This window comes from Rhinolophus ferrumequinum, chromosome 3 (genome assembly GCF_004115265.2).
Source record: "Rhinolophus ferrumequinum isolate MPI-CBG mRhiFer1 chromosome 3, mRhiFer1_v1.p, whole genome shotgun sequence".
Lineage (NCBI taxonomy): Eukaryota > Metazoa > Chordata > Mammalia > Chiroptera > Rhinolophidae > Rhinolophus > Rhinolophus ferrumequinum.
The window spans coordinates 43658543-43672073 of NC_046286.1; the positions used below are offsets into that span (position 1 = coordinate 43658543).

At 31.9% G+C, this 13531-nt stretch overlaps 1 protein-coding gene across 4 annotated transcripts in view; it reads right to left on the reverse strand.

The window, feature by feature from the left end:
* The window catches only part of SNX14 (sorting nexin 14), a 70399-nt gene that overhangs the window by 38938 nt on the left and 17930 nt on the right, over positions 1 to 13531 (reverse strand). For 2 of the 4 annotated variants that reach the window (XM_033101031.1, XM_033101014.1), the window contains exons 2-7: positions 13190 to 13310; positions 11766 to 11839; positions 11528 to 11606; positions 7060 to 7103; positions 5512 to 5599; positions 1467 to 1551 (exon numbers count right to left, since the gene is read on the reverse strand). In XM_033101031.1, coding sequence (XP_032956922.1) covers positions 1467 to 1551; positions 5512 to 5599; positions 7060 to 7103; positions 11528 to 11606; positions 11766 to 11839; positions 13190 to 13310 — 491 coding nt within the window. Of the gene's footprint in view, positions 1 to 1466; positions 1552 to 5511; positions 5600 to 7059; positions 7104 to 11527; positions 11607 to 11765; positions 11843 to 13189; positions 13311 to 13531 lie in introns of all 4 variants that reach the window. The other 2 variants (XM_033101023.1, XM_033101006.1) reach the window with 1 other exon arrangement.

Here is a 13531-nt window from a genome sequence, read left to right on the forward strand (position 1 = left end):
GGGCAGATGGGAACTCTCTATACTTTCTACTCAATTTTTCTGTAAACTTAAAACTTCTCTAATAAATGAAATTTACTATTAATAATTAAAAAAACACATTTTTCCTATATCTTAACAGTAAAGTAGCCTTAACAAAATGGCGACAACAAAGTTATTATCTTCTGTCTTTGCTAGTAACAGGGTTATTTTGCCAGTAATAATTTTCAAAGTTAACTTTTTTATTTAACAATTAAATTACATATATTCAAACTCTTCCACTTTTTAACTATGTTCAAGAAAAACAATTTACTTGTTATAACATTATAAGATGAACACAGAAGAGAACTTTAAATATATAATTTGAAATATTTCTCGTATGTGAGGAATTAATCATACTAAAGAACAAATAAACTAGTAATTTAATTTCAACTCTGCCTACAACATAATTTCCCCAAATGTACTCTGATTATATTGATATTATGAGGACGGGAGAACTGGTTCCTATGCAAATGAGTCTGGGATGTGCTGGGTCAAACAAAATTAAAGCTATTCTTTGCTGAGTACTACTGAGAGATTCTGGTATGCTAGTACTTACTGGGAATTTCCAGAAGGGGAATACAATATGTAGTAATTACCAGAAAATATGACCATGAAACCTCTTCTACATGGTCATCTTACATAGAGTAGTATTCTGCAGAACATACTGGGAAAACATCGACAAAGAATACCGAATGCAAACACAAGGAAAATCAGTTTGGCAAAGAACCAAGTAGACAGTATATACGTAATTTTGTTAAAAAGGAACATTTCAGTTTGATCTAAGAGGAAGAAAATTCCCAAATGAAGATTTCATTTGTTCAATTGGAAAAAATTTGCTGAACACATGCTACGTGCAAGTCACGACAGTATAAGGGCCAAGACACACTCGAGAAACTGAAAATAGGTCATTCTGACTAAAGCACAATACACAGTGAAAGACAAGAGTAGATCAAAATATTTGGCTAGATAGCAAAGGGTTGAAATGTAGTTTAGACTCTACAGCAGTCATTAATTTTTATTTAGTAGGGAGATAACATATTAAGAATCATGAAATTAACACAGTAGCAGTATATAGGATGGGCAACACATATGTAGAATATAGGACAGATAAAAACTGTTGAAATCGTCAAGGAAAAAGGTGGAAGAGATTAAGATATACCTCAGAGGAAATAGTGAAGGCAATAGACTAGCATTCAAAAACAGACAAGAGTAATCAACAGTATATCTAAAAGTAACCAACTGTATTTTAATTTTCATAGATTCTTGAGTTTTCACAATCACTGATACGGTTAACAAACTATGGAAAAGGATTTCAGTTTAAAAGAATACTCTCACAGAATTTGTGAATATATCAGTTAATGTATCAACATTCAGACTTAGATATTTAAGGTGAAAGTTGGTATATAAAAATAAAACCACTCAAGCTTTGTAGTAGAAAACTGTATTACCTTTCTGACTGGCTTTAACTATCACTTCTATATGCTTCATTGCTGCTTTTAATAGTTTCTTGGTTATAATAGATGGAATATCCACCTAGAAAAATTCAACATTAAAATAAAAACTTTTAAAATATTTATCACTACAATGTCATTACAAGTTACAATGGCAGGAACACTATATACATATTTAAGATATTGGAACATATAGTCTTAAAAATTAGAGCTATTATTTGGAATCTTTCAAGAATATAATTTAAAAGCACTTTATATTCTTGGATCACACTAACTGTAACTCTAGAGAATTTTTCTACCATAGTAATGAAAATATCTTAATATGCATACCCTATATACTAAATTTTTTCTCACAAAATAATCTTTATTCATGACATTTCTTTAACGTGTTTGTTTTAAAAGCATTCAAGAAAAAAATCTCAAGTAACTTATTCCTTTGAGACTATAAATTTATGTTTACTAAGGTTACTGAAAATGAACTTTTTCATTCAGTTTACAAGATAAATCCTGGTTTTAAGATATACTAAAGCACTCTATTTTGCAATATTAAGTTTCATCATTCCCCACAGACATTTTTCAACTTAAAGGCTGGAAATTGTAGTGACAATGTTAGGTTAGTGAGAGGGTTGAGGGCTTATATATATACACACATAAAAGATAAATAAACTAAAAATGAATTCTAAATAAATCACCAAAAATCACGTGTATAGGACTTTGATAGGCTTATCTTCCACCACAAAACTCAACATATTCTATTTTTACTTTATCAAAGGCATGAGAAAATTGCATCACAGTAGTGTCAAGTTTTGTGTTATCTTTTCAATTCTTTTTAAATTTCATATTAAAGAAAAAAATCACAGGCTGATAAATCTAATAAGCACGATGGATCATAAACCCCCAATTTTTAGTAATTTACTAATAAAACCCAGAGCCATTTACAGATATCTTTTGGCTACATAAGATCAAGCACGTTCAATAAGGGGTTATTTATGCCAGTAGTATGCCTTGTTGCAAAATAACATTACTCTTCATTTACTCCTGGCCTCTTGGTACTCAATGATTATAAATTATTCTCATATTTATCAAATAATCATGCTTTAGTTATCAAATATTTTATAAAAATCTTGTCGTCTGACAACATTCATGAAAAGTTTCATATGTAAGTTCCATTTTAGAGACTTTAGGTCAGAATCAAAATGATAAAATAATGTGTTTGTCACTAAACTTGGATTAAAAAAAAAAAACACAACTGTGGACCTTAAATGTTTCCTTGTTTTCATTATTCCCAAACTGCCAATTTATATTACTCAGGTAACTGTATGAGTATAGAACATTGTACTAGAAATAAGATGATCCAGGCCTACTCCTTTGCCTATTAACTACCTCTGACACGCTGACAAAGTTATTAATACTTTCTATAAAATGGGTATGACAATGACCCGTTTATCTCCCAGGATAGTTACAGATAAAAGAAAGAACAGATAGCATAACAATCCGGAAAATGGAAGAAAATATTTGCAAATCATGTATCTGATAAATTACTTGTGTACATAATATATAATGAACACTTACAACTCAATAATAAAAAGATGAATAACCCAATTAAAAAGTGGGCAAAGGATTTAAATAGATATTTCTCCTATAAAAGATACACAAATGGCCAATAAGTATGTGAAAAGATGCTCAACATCATTAGTCATCAGGGAAATGCAAATTACAACCACAGTGAGATACTGATTCACACCCACTACCATGGTTAGAATGAAAAAGTGAGATAACAACTAGTTCTGGCAAAGATGTGGAAAAATCAGAATCCTCGTACACTGCTGGTGGGAATGTAAAATGGTGCAGCCACTTGGGAAAGCGGTCTAGCAGTTCCTCAAAAAGATAAACACAGAGTTACCATTTCACCTAGCAATTACAATCCTATGTATATACACGAGATAAATAAAAACATCTATTTCCCCCCCCAAAAAAAAAAAACTTGTACATAAATGCTATGTTAACATTATTCATAACAGCCAAAAAGTGGAAACAATCCAAAGGTCCATCAACTGATTGATGAATAAACAAAAATGGCATATTTGTACAACGTAATATTATTCAGACATAAAAAAGAACGAAGTACTGATATGTGCTACAAAATGACAACATTAATAAACCTTGAAAACATTATACTATGTGAAAGTAACCAGTCACAAAGGCCACATATTATATGTGGCCATTTATATGAAATGTCCAGAATAGACAAATCTATAGAGACAGAAAACTTGGTTGGCTAAGTCTAAGGGAATGGAGGAACAGTGGTTTATGGCTAAAGAGTAAGAGGTCTCTTTTTGGATGATAAAAATGTTCTAAAATTGATTGTGGTGATGGTTGCATAACTCAGGGACTATTCTAAAAACCATTTAATAGTACACCTTAAATAAGTGAATTGTAAGGCATATAAAATATATCTCAATAAAGCTGCTACCAATAAAATATAGCATCCTCCCAAGTATGAAGTCCTGTGATTTTAAAATCACTAGGCTATCTCAAAGCCTAACATAGCAGAGTTGTTCTATTAACTAATATTTATATATGAATTCACTGTAATGAGTCAGTTTTTTGATCAATTAACTTTATTGACTTACTGTTATAATTTAAATGGTTTATCATCAACTAACTGGTATTTCTTACTAAATCTTTTATTCCACTTAAATTGTCGACTGAGATAATTGCCTCAGAACCTTTTTTAAAACAATATGATTAATGTTTATCAACTTTTTTTATTTACAAAAATGACAAATGCTCAATGCAAAAAAAAACAAATGGTGAACAGAAAGAAATTCATGGAAAGAACCAAAATATCAGCATCAACTTACCACGATAATAAGAATAAACAGTGATAAGGATATATATGATCTTAATATACATATTAACGAGCTTTAATATGTGAGCTTTGTTTGCAAAGTGGAAAATGTCACATGTATTCTTTTCCAGCCTCTTCCACGTGAGTATATAAGATAACTTCCCATGTTAATAAGTACTATTAGACAAAATGACTTTACATGGCTGCATAGGATTTTATAGTTGGCCATGTATTACATTTAATTAACCAACAATCCTACAGTATCATCAAATAAACATCAGTTTTTTCATTATACTGCAATGAGTTTTCAAACATACATTTTTACGTAAACTCTGATTATTTCTTTAAAATATATTATCAAAAAAATGGAATTAAATTTGGGAGTATAAACATTTTTAAGTCTTTTAATAAAGATTATCAAACTGCAGTACATTGTTAAGAGTTACACCAATCTGGATTCGTACTTGCTTTGCCTATTTCCCCACAATCACCATTGCTAGATATTATCATTCTTTTTTATTTTTCCCAATCTGATAGGCAAGAAAATAGCATCTTATCAAAAACCTCTATTTATTTGATGTGAGACAATATAGTTTCAAGTATTCATTGGCCATTTTATATTTTTCTTTTGTGAACTGCTTAGTCATTTTTTGCATTTCTTTTCTACAGTGGTTGACTATATTGTTCATTTGTTGAATAGGTATATAGATACAGTTAACAAGATATGTCTTCATTTTCTTTACTAATAGCAGAGATATTATAAACCAAGTTAATGACAATATGTTCAATTCTACTGAATTGACAAGATGGTAGAAAAGTGTGTGCATCTACAGCCAACACACTGTTAAGTACATCTATAGGCAAAGGCCCAAACATACAGAAAATATGGCCCCAAAATTTTTCAAATAGATTATAATCATTACCATTTACACAGTAAATTCATTGAACTGGAATGTGCCTGTTTTCCTCATAGTTGTCTTTTTATTTATAACTACCACAAACTAAGATACCCAAGCATTAAAGTGAAACTGATCAATGAATCAAAAGTAATCCATCTTTTCATCTAAAAAAAAAATGAAAAGCGAAGAAAAAAACAAACACAATACAGGATAAAGCAAACACAAGATTTTTAAAACCCTCTTTAGTAATGACAAGATCTCAAATTCCCAATTTTTCATTATAAATATATACCTTGTGAATCCTTCGAATTAAGACAGATGCAAAAAAACGTAATGTAATCCTCAGTTCATCAACAAAGGACTCATCATCTGTTACATCCCTTCAATTGAGAAAAGAAAGCATTTAGATTCAGAAAAATAATACACAGCTTCACCATCTAGAAACCAAGGAAAGTCTAGAGCTTCCTCTTTTTTCCATTTACTTATGCTATTTTTCTTTTGTGTCTTAACAAATAATGTATTACATTATAGAAGACAGAACTGTATATAGAAGAAAATAAACAACTCCCACAATTCTAGTACCAAGACATATTACTATTAACTAAACTGTAGTATATATTTATTTCCGTGTAGATATCCACATGTACGGAGTCATATTTTCACAATCCTAAGATCATTTTCTAAGCATCAAAGAAATTTCTAAGAAACAAAACAAAGAATAATTTTGGAAAAGCAATAGAATTAAAATATAAAATTTTAAATTAATTTAAAATATTTATAGATTAATAATATAAACTCATTCCAAAAGTTTTTTAAAAAGTGTTATATTTGAAAAAACACAAACTGAAATTCAAATGTTTTTAAACAGAAATTTTGACAACCTTCTTCTGAGGAGCTACTTTTCATTTTCCTGAGGTCTTGAGGTCCCTAGAAGAATTAGGACACTTCCCTAATCAAAGCAAGAAAGAAAGGTATGTATAATGGTGATATCCTGAACTTGAAGATGGTGCTAACTGTTAAGTCCCTTGGTAGAATAAGGAAAATAATTTTATCAACCATGCTTCCCACTATGAAATTAGGGTAGATGTCATTAAATATTACATTTGTAAGTCATATAGGTATAAGTGTTCAAATACATAACTAAATACCTGATACTTATGTAAGGACGTATTTATTTATTAAATGATATAACTTGGATTTATGATCCTCAAACTATATATATTTTTTCAGATCTAAGAGTATTTTCTGTAGTCAAGGTAGAGGGCTCTTGTATATCCATAGCAGAAACCAAAAACAAAGTTACTTTGAAAAAAAACTTAATATTCCAGGAAAATACTATTAAAATTCTTTCAATTTAATGAAACATCTGAATATAAATTTTTCCTCTAAATGTGCAATGATTTCAAATGTACAAGGTACTTACAAAATATTAAATCACATTTAAGAGTGATAAAAAATTCTGCAAGTTACTTTTCTTTCAAAAACCAGCCTAGGTTTTTTTCCTCTTTGCTTTCACTAGACTGTTAATTGATTGCTACATCAATGATTCTTAACTGGGGCCAATTATGCCTCCCAGGTAACATTTAGCAATCTCTAAAGACATTTTTGGTGGTCACAACTATGGGAGGAGGAGGTAATACTAGCACCGAGAGAGAAAAGGCCAAGGGTGCTGCTAAAAATCCTATAATGCACTGTACCTCATAACAAAGAATTACTTGGCCTAAAATGTCCATAGTGCAAAATTGACAAACCCTGGCTTACACTAAAAACCCATCATTGGCATGCTTCACTTAATGGTATTCACTATACTAAAGAAATAGGTGTTATAGAAAGAACATACCTGTACCACGGATAAACAAAGTTTTCCAACACTAATTCAAGGACCTGCATAAAAATTATTTTTAAAGAAAAATTAAATTAATAACTAATTCTGGGAAAATAAACTACTATTAAGTAATATCTAATACTACCAAGAACCAATTTTATTAGCCTAATTATTAACATCATGGACGTGACAAAATGCATGCCAGCCTTACATGGTTGTTGTGATAACCAAAGAGAACATAAGAGAAACACTTTGAAAACCATAAAACTCCATAAAAAAGAAAAATTACATTTAGAATGACACACACATTTCTAAAGAGTTGCATTAAAAAAAACACACACACACTAAATTGTTTCTGACTCTGAAGCTTCACTGAACCAAGAAAGTTCTTTGGAAAGAAGGAAAATAATAGGCTAGTCTTTTGTATTCTTAACTCTTTCTGAAAGTCAGTATCCCCAGAATAGTATAAAGAAACAAGTAGATAAGACTTTTAAAAGGCGTCAGAATTAGGTATCAGTGATTCCTTTCAATGGAGGCTAGTGATTAGAAAGGAGCATGAGGGGAACTTCTGGACTGCTGATGTTTTGTTTCTTGATCTGTGTGCTGGTTATACAGATACGTTCACTTAGTAAAAATTTTAGCTGTACATTTAAAATCAGTTTATAAGTTATATATGAAAAAGTGGCAAAACAAATCAAAAGAAAACCTGGGTGTTAAATCTTCCATTTCTTGAGTATGGATGTAGCACTATATATTAATTTTTTAAAGGAGTTGGCAGCCATGGCAGTAACTTTTAAAAAGCAGCAGGGAAGGAATGAAACAATGTATCTAATCTGACTTTACCAGGTGTTATCAAACAATATGGTGAATGTTTAAATTTTTAAAAATTTATTATAGTAAAAGACACATTGCCATTAATAATCCCCATCAAAATACTCGTCCTCACTTTGAACACACTTATCCCATGATTCTTGCCACTTTCTGAAGCAGTTTTGAAGTCCTCTTTTGTGAGTGTCTTTAATTATGCTATCATGGCTGCCTCAATGTCCTGAATTATTTTGACTTTGGGGAAGAGACAGAAGTCTTATGATGCCAGACCCAGTGAATGTTTTTATTTGACAGAAATAGCTACATACCAGAAGCAATGTGTGACTCGGAACGCTGTCATGATGGAGGATGATTTACAACACACTTTAAAACACAACTTCTCTCAACCGTAGCTCACACCCCACTGACTGTACCGAAGAAGTTGAAACTTGTCACACTGCTACTAAGGTTCAATGTGCCATTTCCCATACAAAAGATCCCTGCTTTTCCGTTGGATGGCACTTGGCAGCAGCATTCACCATATTTTATGATCAGAATGGAAAGGCTACGTGTCACACATCACTTCTAGTACGGCAATTTGGCAACGTTCGACTTACGGCTCTTCCCCAAAATCAAAATAACCGTGAAAGGTAAACGTTTTGAATCAATTCAGGATATTGAGGGAGCTACGACAATGCAACTAAAGACACTCATGAAAGAGGACTTCCGGAGCTGCTTCAGAAAGTGGCAAGAACGATGGGATAAGTGTGTTCAAAGTGAGGGGGAGTATTTTGAGGGGAATTAATGGTAATATGTCTTTTACTGTAATATTTTTTTTTATTTAAACATTCACCTCGTATACCTATTTACCTATATACAGCAGTAATGAAGGCCATGGATTCTTTACATATTAAGGCAACAAGATTTGGATTTTTTTACTACAAATACTAATCATTAGTGACATCAGCTGGGATAGAAACAGGGATAGGACACAGAGAGGAGACTAGAAAATTTACCACTAAACATTTGGTCTTACTTTATTCCCCATATCCTGTAGGACCAATCACCAAATCCCACTTATTTAACATCCTCAGTAGCTCTTTTCTACAGCCCCACTTTTCAGGTCCTCATCTGCTCAACCTTATACTATAGCAATGGCCTCTAAACTAGTCTTCCTCCTTACAAGTTAGCTCCCCTCCCCATACTCCACAAAGTTGTCAAAGTAATTTAAAGCACATATATTTGACCACATCACTCCCTTGCACGAAACCCTCAATATATCAAACCACAATATATCAAAGTAAGAAAAGTGGAGCTGCACTGATTTTGAATGGGTGGGAGAAAGGTGCATACCAGCAACTGTGACCATTTACTTCCTTTTCACCTCCCACTGCATCCTGTGAGTCACATATGAAAACTCTAGTTACACATCTGAAAATCAATGGTTTCCATGATCAATTAAACTACTTCACTATGGCCCTTTAAGTCTTTGACAATCTTATTTCTAAAGGGCCATATAAAAACTGGTTAAGAATTAAGCCAGACCTGAGTTTTAGACTGAGCTCTGCTACCAAACAGCTATGAAACTTGAGAAAATGATTAAAACTCTGTAAACCCCAGTTTTGGTTAAATCATCTATAATAGCACCTACTTCATAGGTTGTGTGATTACATGAAATAATTCAAGTACCATGATTAGCACAGAGCCTAATATATAGTAAGTGATCAATAAAATTAGCTACTAGAATTGTCTCTTCATTGCCCACATCCTCCTTCACATTTTACCCTCCAGCTTACTGAACACTACACCTTGTTTCAAAACCTCTTTTTCCCTTTCAAAAGCTCTTCCAAACCCTGAAATACGCTTTCCCTTCCTGACTGCCCCTCTCAACAGTTATGTACCTCTTCCTCTGTAGTAATAATACACCTTATTATTTCTGCCATTATTCCCTCTATTACATTATATTGTAATTACCTGTTAAATGTCTAACTCCCTTCCCAGACTCAAGTTCCCAGAAGAAAGGACTGTATCTTATTTCTCTTTTTATTTCTAGGGCCTCGTCCAGTTCCTGCCTATATCAAGATCTCAAAAAATGTTTTCAAATTTGGAGCTAATATTTATTGAAAGCCAGTAAACACCAGACACTAGGCCAAGAGCTTTATATAAGTTTCATTTTTTTAAAGAAATAAATGAAGTGTCAAAGACACAAATAATATTCTTGCTAGAGGTCTTATCTTCAACAGACCTCAAATCAGCACTCTCCAATAGAAATATAATAATGTGAGCCACATATGCAATTTTAAATTTTTTTCTTTTTTTAATTTATTGAGGGTGACATTGGTTAAAAACACAGGTTTCAAGTGACAATTCTAAAATACATCATCTACATTTTACATTGTGTGTTCACCACCCAAAGTCAATTCTACTTCTGTCACCATATATTTGACCCTTTCTATCCTTTTCTACATCCCTTTTCATCCCCTTACCCTCTGGTAACCACTAAACTGTTGCCTGTATCTATGAGTTTTTCTTTGTCTTGGTCATTTGTTGCCTTCAGTTTATATCCCACGAGTGAAATCATGATTCTCGACTTTTTGCCTGACTTATTTCACTTAGCATGACTCAATTTTCTAGTAGCTACATTTAAAAAAAAGAAAACAGGTGAAATTAATTTAAGGATATATTTTATTTAACCTAATATATCCAAAATATTATCATTTCAACATGTAATCAATAAAATACTTAATAGCATATTTTACATTCCTTTTCCTTTACTAAGTCCTCAAAAATCCCATATATTTTTACATATACAATACATCTCAACACATTTTTAAATGTTTATTAGTAGCCACCATATTGGACAGCACAGTCTTAAATCGGGGAAGCTTGAAGATGAAAAAGACGTTACAGAAAAAATGCAAAAGAAAAATGCCAACAGTTTGGTACTTATGCAGCATACTTTTGGCCACAGAAGGATACAAATGGGAAAAAGGACAATTAGGCAGAATTCAGGTGTCTAATGCTATTCTTCAACTAATTAGCATTCAGTTTAAGTCAATACATACCTATCAGCTACCAACAATGTATCTGGCCCTGCATTTGGTGCTGGGAACAAATGAGACCCCACTGCCTGCCTTAAAGGACTTGACTATTTCCTCAGATCAACCGAGAAGATAAGTCTCTAAAAGAAATAAACTAAAATATGGTAAGTTACCAAAAAGGTACATACAAAATGTGATTGGAACAAAGATAAAAGAAGATGCTTTCTATTGCTACCTAATGCAGAACGATGAAAAGTACCCCATTCTCTGCTCTACACTTCAATTAGTGTCAAAACTGGGGTCATAATTCAGCAAGATATATATTTGCTCCTTGTAGCTCTGGTACCTCCTTTTAAAATTACAAAGTGGTCATTTCTACTACCCTATCATAAAAATGTTTTTATAAGAGTTAAGCAATAACCAAGTAAAACAGTGCTTTCTTTGGCTAAAATGCCCATTTAAATTACACATGGGATCCAAAAACATTTCTAGCTTACATTCAAGTCACATATTTCATAATAATCTACTACTTAGCCAAGAACTGATTAGGTGGCATATATTAATATGCTTCACAATTACATTTCCCATAGGTATTTAATATTTTCTGCTTGAGTATATTTGGCAATATTAGTTACCTCTGAGAGAGATGCATCAACCTTGGAAGAAATTTTCAGGTCTAACCATGGCTGGTAGTTTTCAAGTAGCAAGGAAGGCCTAAAGAAAATCACACAATTCAATTGCTTGAAATCCAAATGTAATTAGGTCGATGCAAAAGTAATTGCAGTTTTTGCAATTATTTTTAACCTTTTAAACCGCAATTACTTTTTCACCAACCAAATAGAAAGATCAACAAATATAAAAGGTCTATCTTACCTATGTCGTTTACATTTCACTTTACCACAAACAGCACAGCTACGACCTTGAGGAAATAATTCTTGAAGTCCAAACTGCTAAAAAAGGGAAATGGGAGGGGGAGAGATTTGTCTTTATATATCATCTTTACAAAAGAGAATCAATTTATCAAAAGCTTGTTAATCAATATTATCAATTCAGAGGACATTTTTTATTATTGTCTGCTTTAACACTGAAACACCATTCTTTGTAATACATACTACTTGCTAAACTAAACTGACAACAGAGAATACCTGATGAAATGCTTTATAATACCTAACCCAAATTTCCAATCTTACAATTCAAGTTAATTGTTATGTTCACTTATTAAAAAAAGAAAAAGAAATTCCATTTACATTTGCAAATAATACTCTGCTGCAAAAGTGTATGAAAAAACTATTTTCTATTTCTCCAAAACCTTGAATTCAATGAGGGAGAAGATACATGATAACTAGTAGGGTTAGAGAGCACCACTTTCAGCTGTGTTTCCTCTGAGTAGAAATATCACCAAATCTGAGATGAGGGATTGCATCAACTTGAAGAATTCTCAAGTAAGACATCAAGATATCCCACTAAATCCTGACATACACTTTAGGGACTTTGCCTATCAGACATAGACTGAATACACTACCATCTACCATCTGTATTGTTTTAGTTAAGCAAACTGCCTAATTATTTCTCTGTTGTTTCTATGGAACAAATAGACATTTAGGAAATTAATAGGGTTAATTTAATCCAGAGTTCCCTAACTGTGCCTGTGCCTCGAATCACCTGGAAAACTTTTAACAAGGACTGATGACAATGTTCTAGCCCAGAATTATTCAATCAAAATCTGGTAGTAGGGCCCAGGAATCTTTTTTTTTTTAGTCTCTCTTGCTCTCTCTCTCTCTCTCTCTCTCTCTCTCTCTCACATATATTGTTTATATATTTATTTTGTGTATATATATATATTGTGTGTGTGTGTGTGTGTGTATATATGTGTGTGTGTGTGTGTGTGTATATATGTATGTATGTATGCGTGTATATATATATATATATATATCTCCCAGGAATGTTTATTTTTAAAGATTGCCCAGGTGACTCTACTGTACAACCACCTTTGGGAACCTCTGTTTTAATTGATTGTCCTCACAGTTAATATGCAGTTAGAGGACACTCTAAAACTGTGGATCCCAACTTTCTGAGAATTTTGTATTTTCTTTTTATAGTTCCTCCTAAGAGAACTGTAGACTTTAAAAAACACACATATGTAAATTTCACTTTGAAAATGTTCTGATGTCTTCCATTAATAAATAGCAGATGAATTTTTTTAAATAATCACTGCTTTAATATGCTTTCAATAATAACATCAAACAGCACAGGGTCATACATACTGACTTTTAAAAATAAAAACACATAAATTTTACCTTGGGTTTGTATTTTATTGTGAAGAATATATTTGGTAAGAGAGAATCAGGTCTTAACGAGCAGTAGAATGTGACGACTCCAGCAACAAATGACCAGAAGATCATTAAAACATGAAGATACCTTAGAAATAAATGAAAATAATTATTAGAACCAAAAAAAGTATAATACTAAGTTGTCCCTTCATTGATTTAACAAATATTTATTAAGCACCTACTATAACAGACTAAAGCAATTTGTCCAATCATGATTTTCTGTAATGTATTTATTAACTACAAGAATCACAGTGTATGCTATGAAAAGAACATTGCACATAAAATATAAGGAAGTATATTTCATAAGGT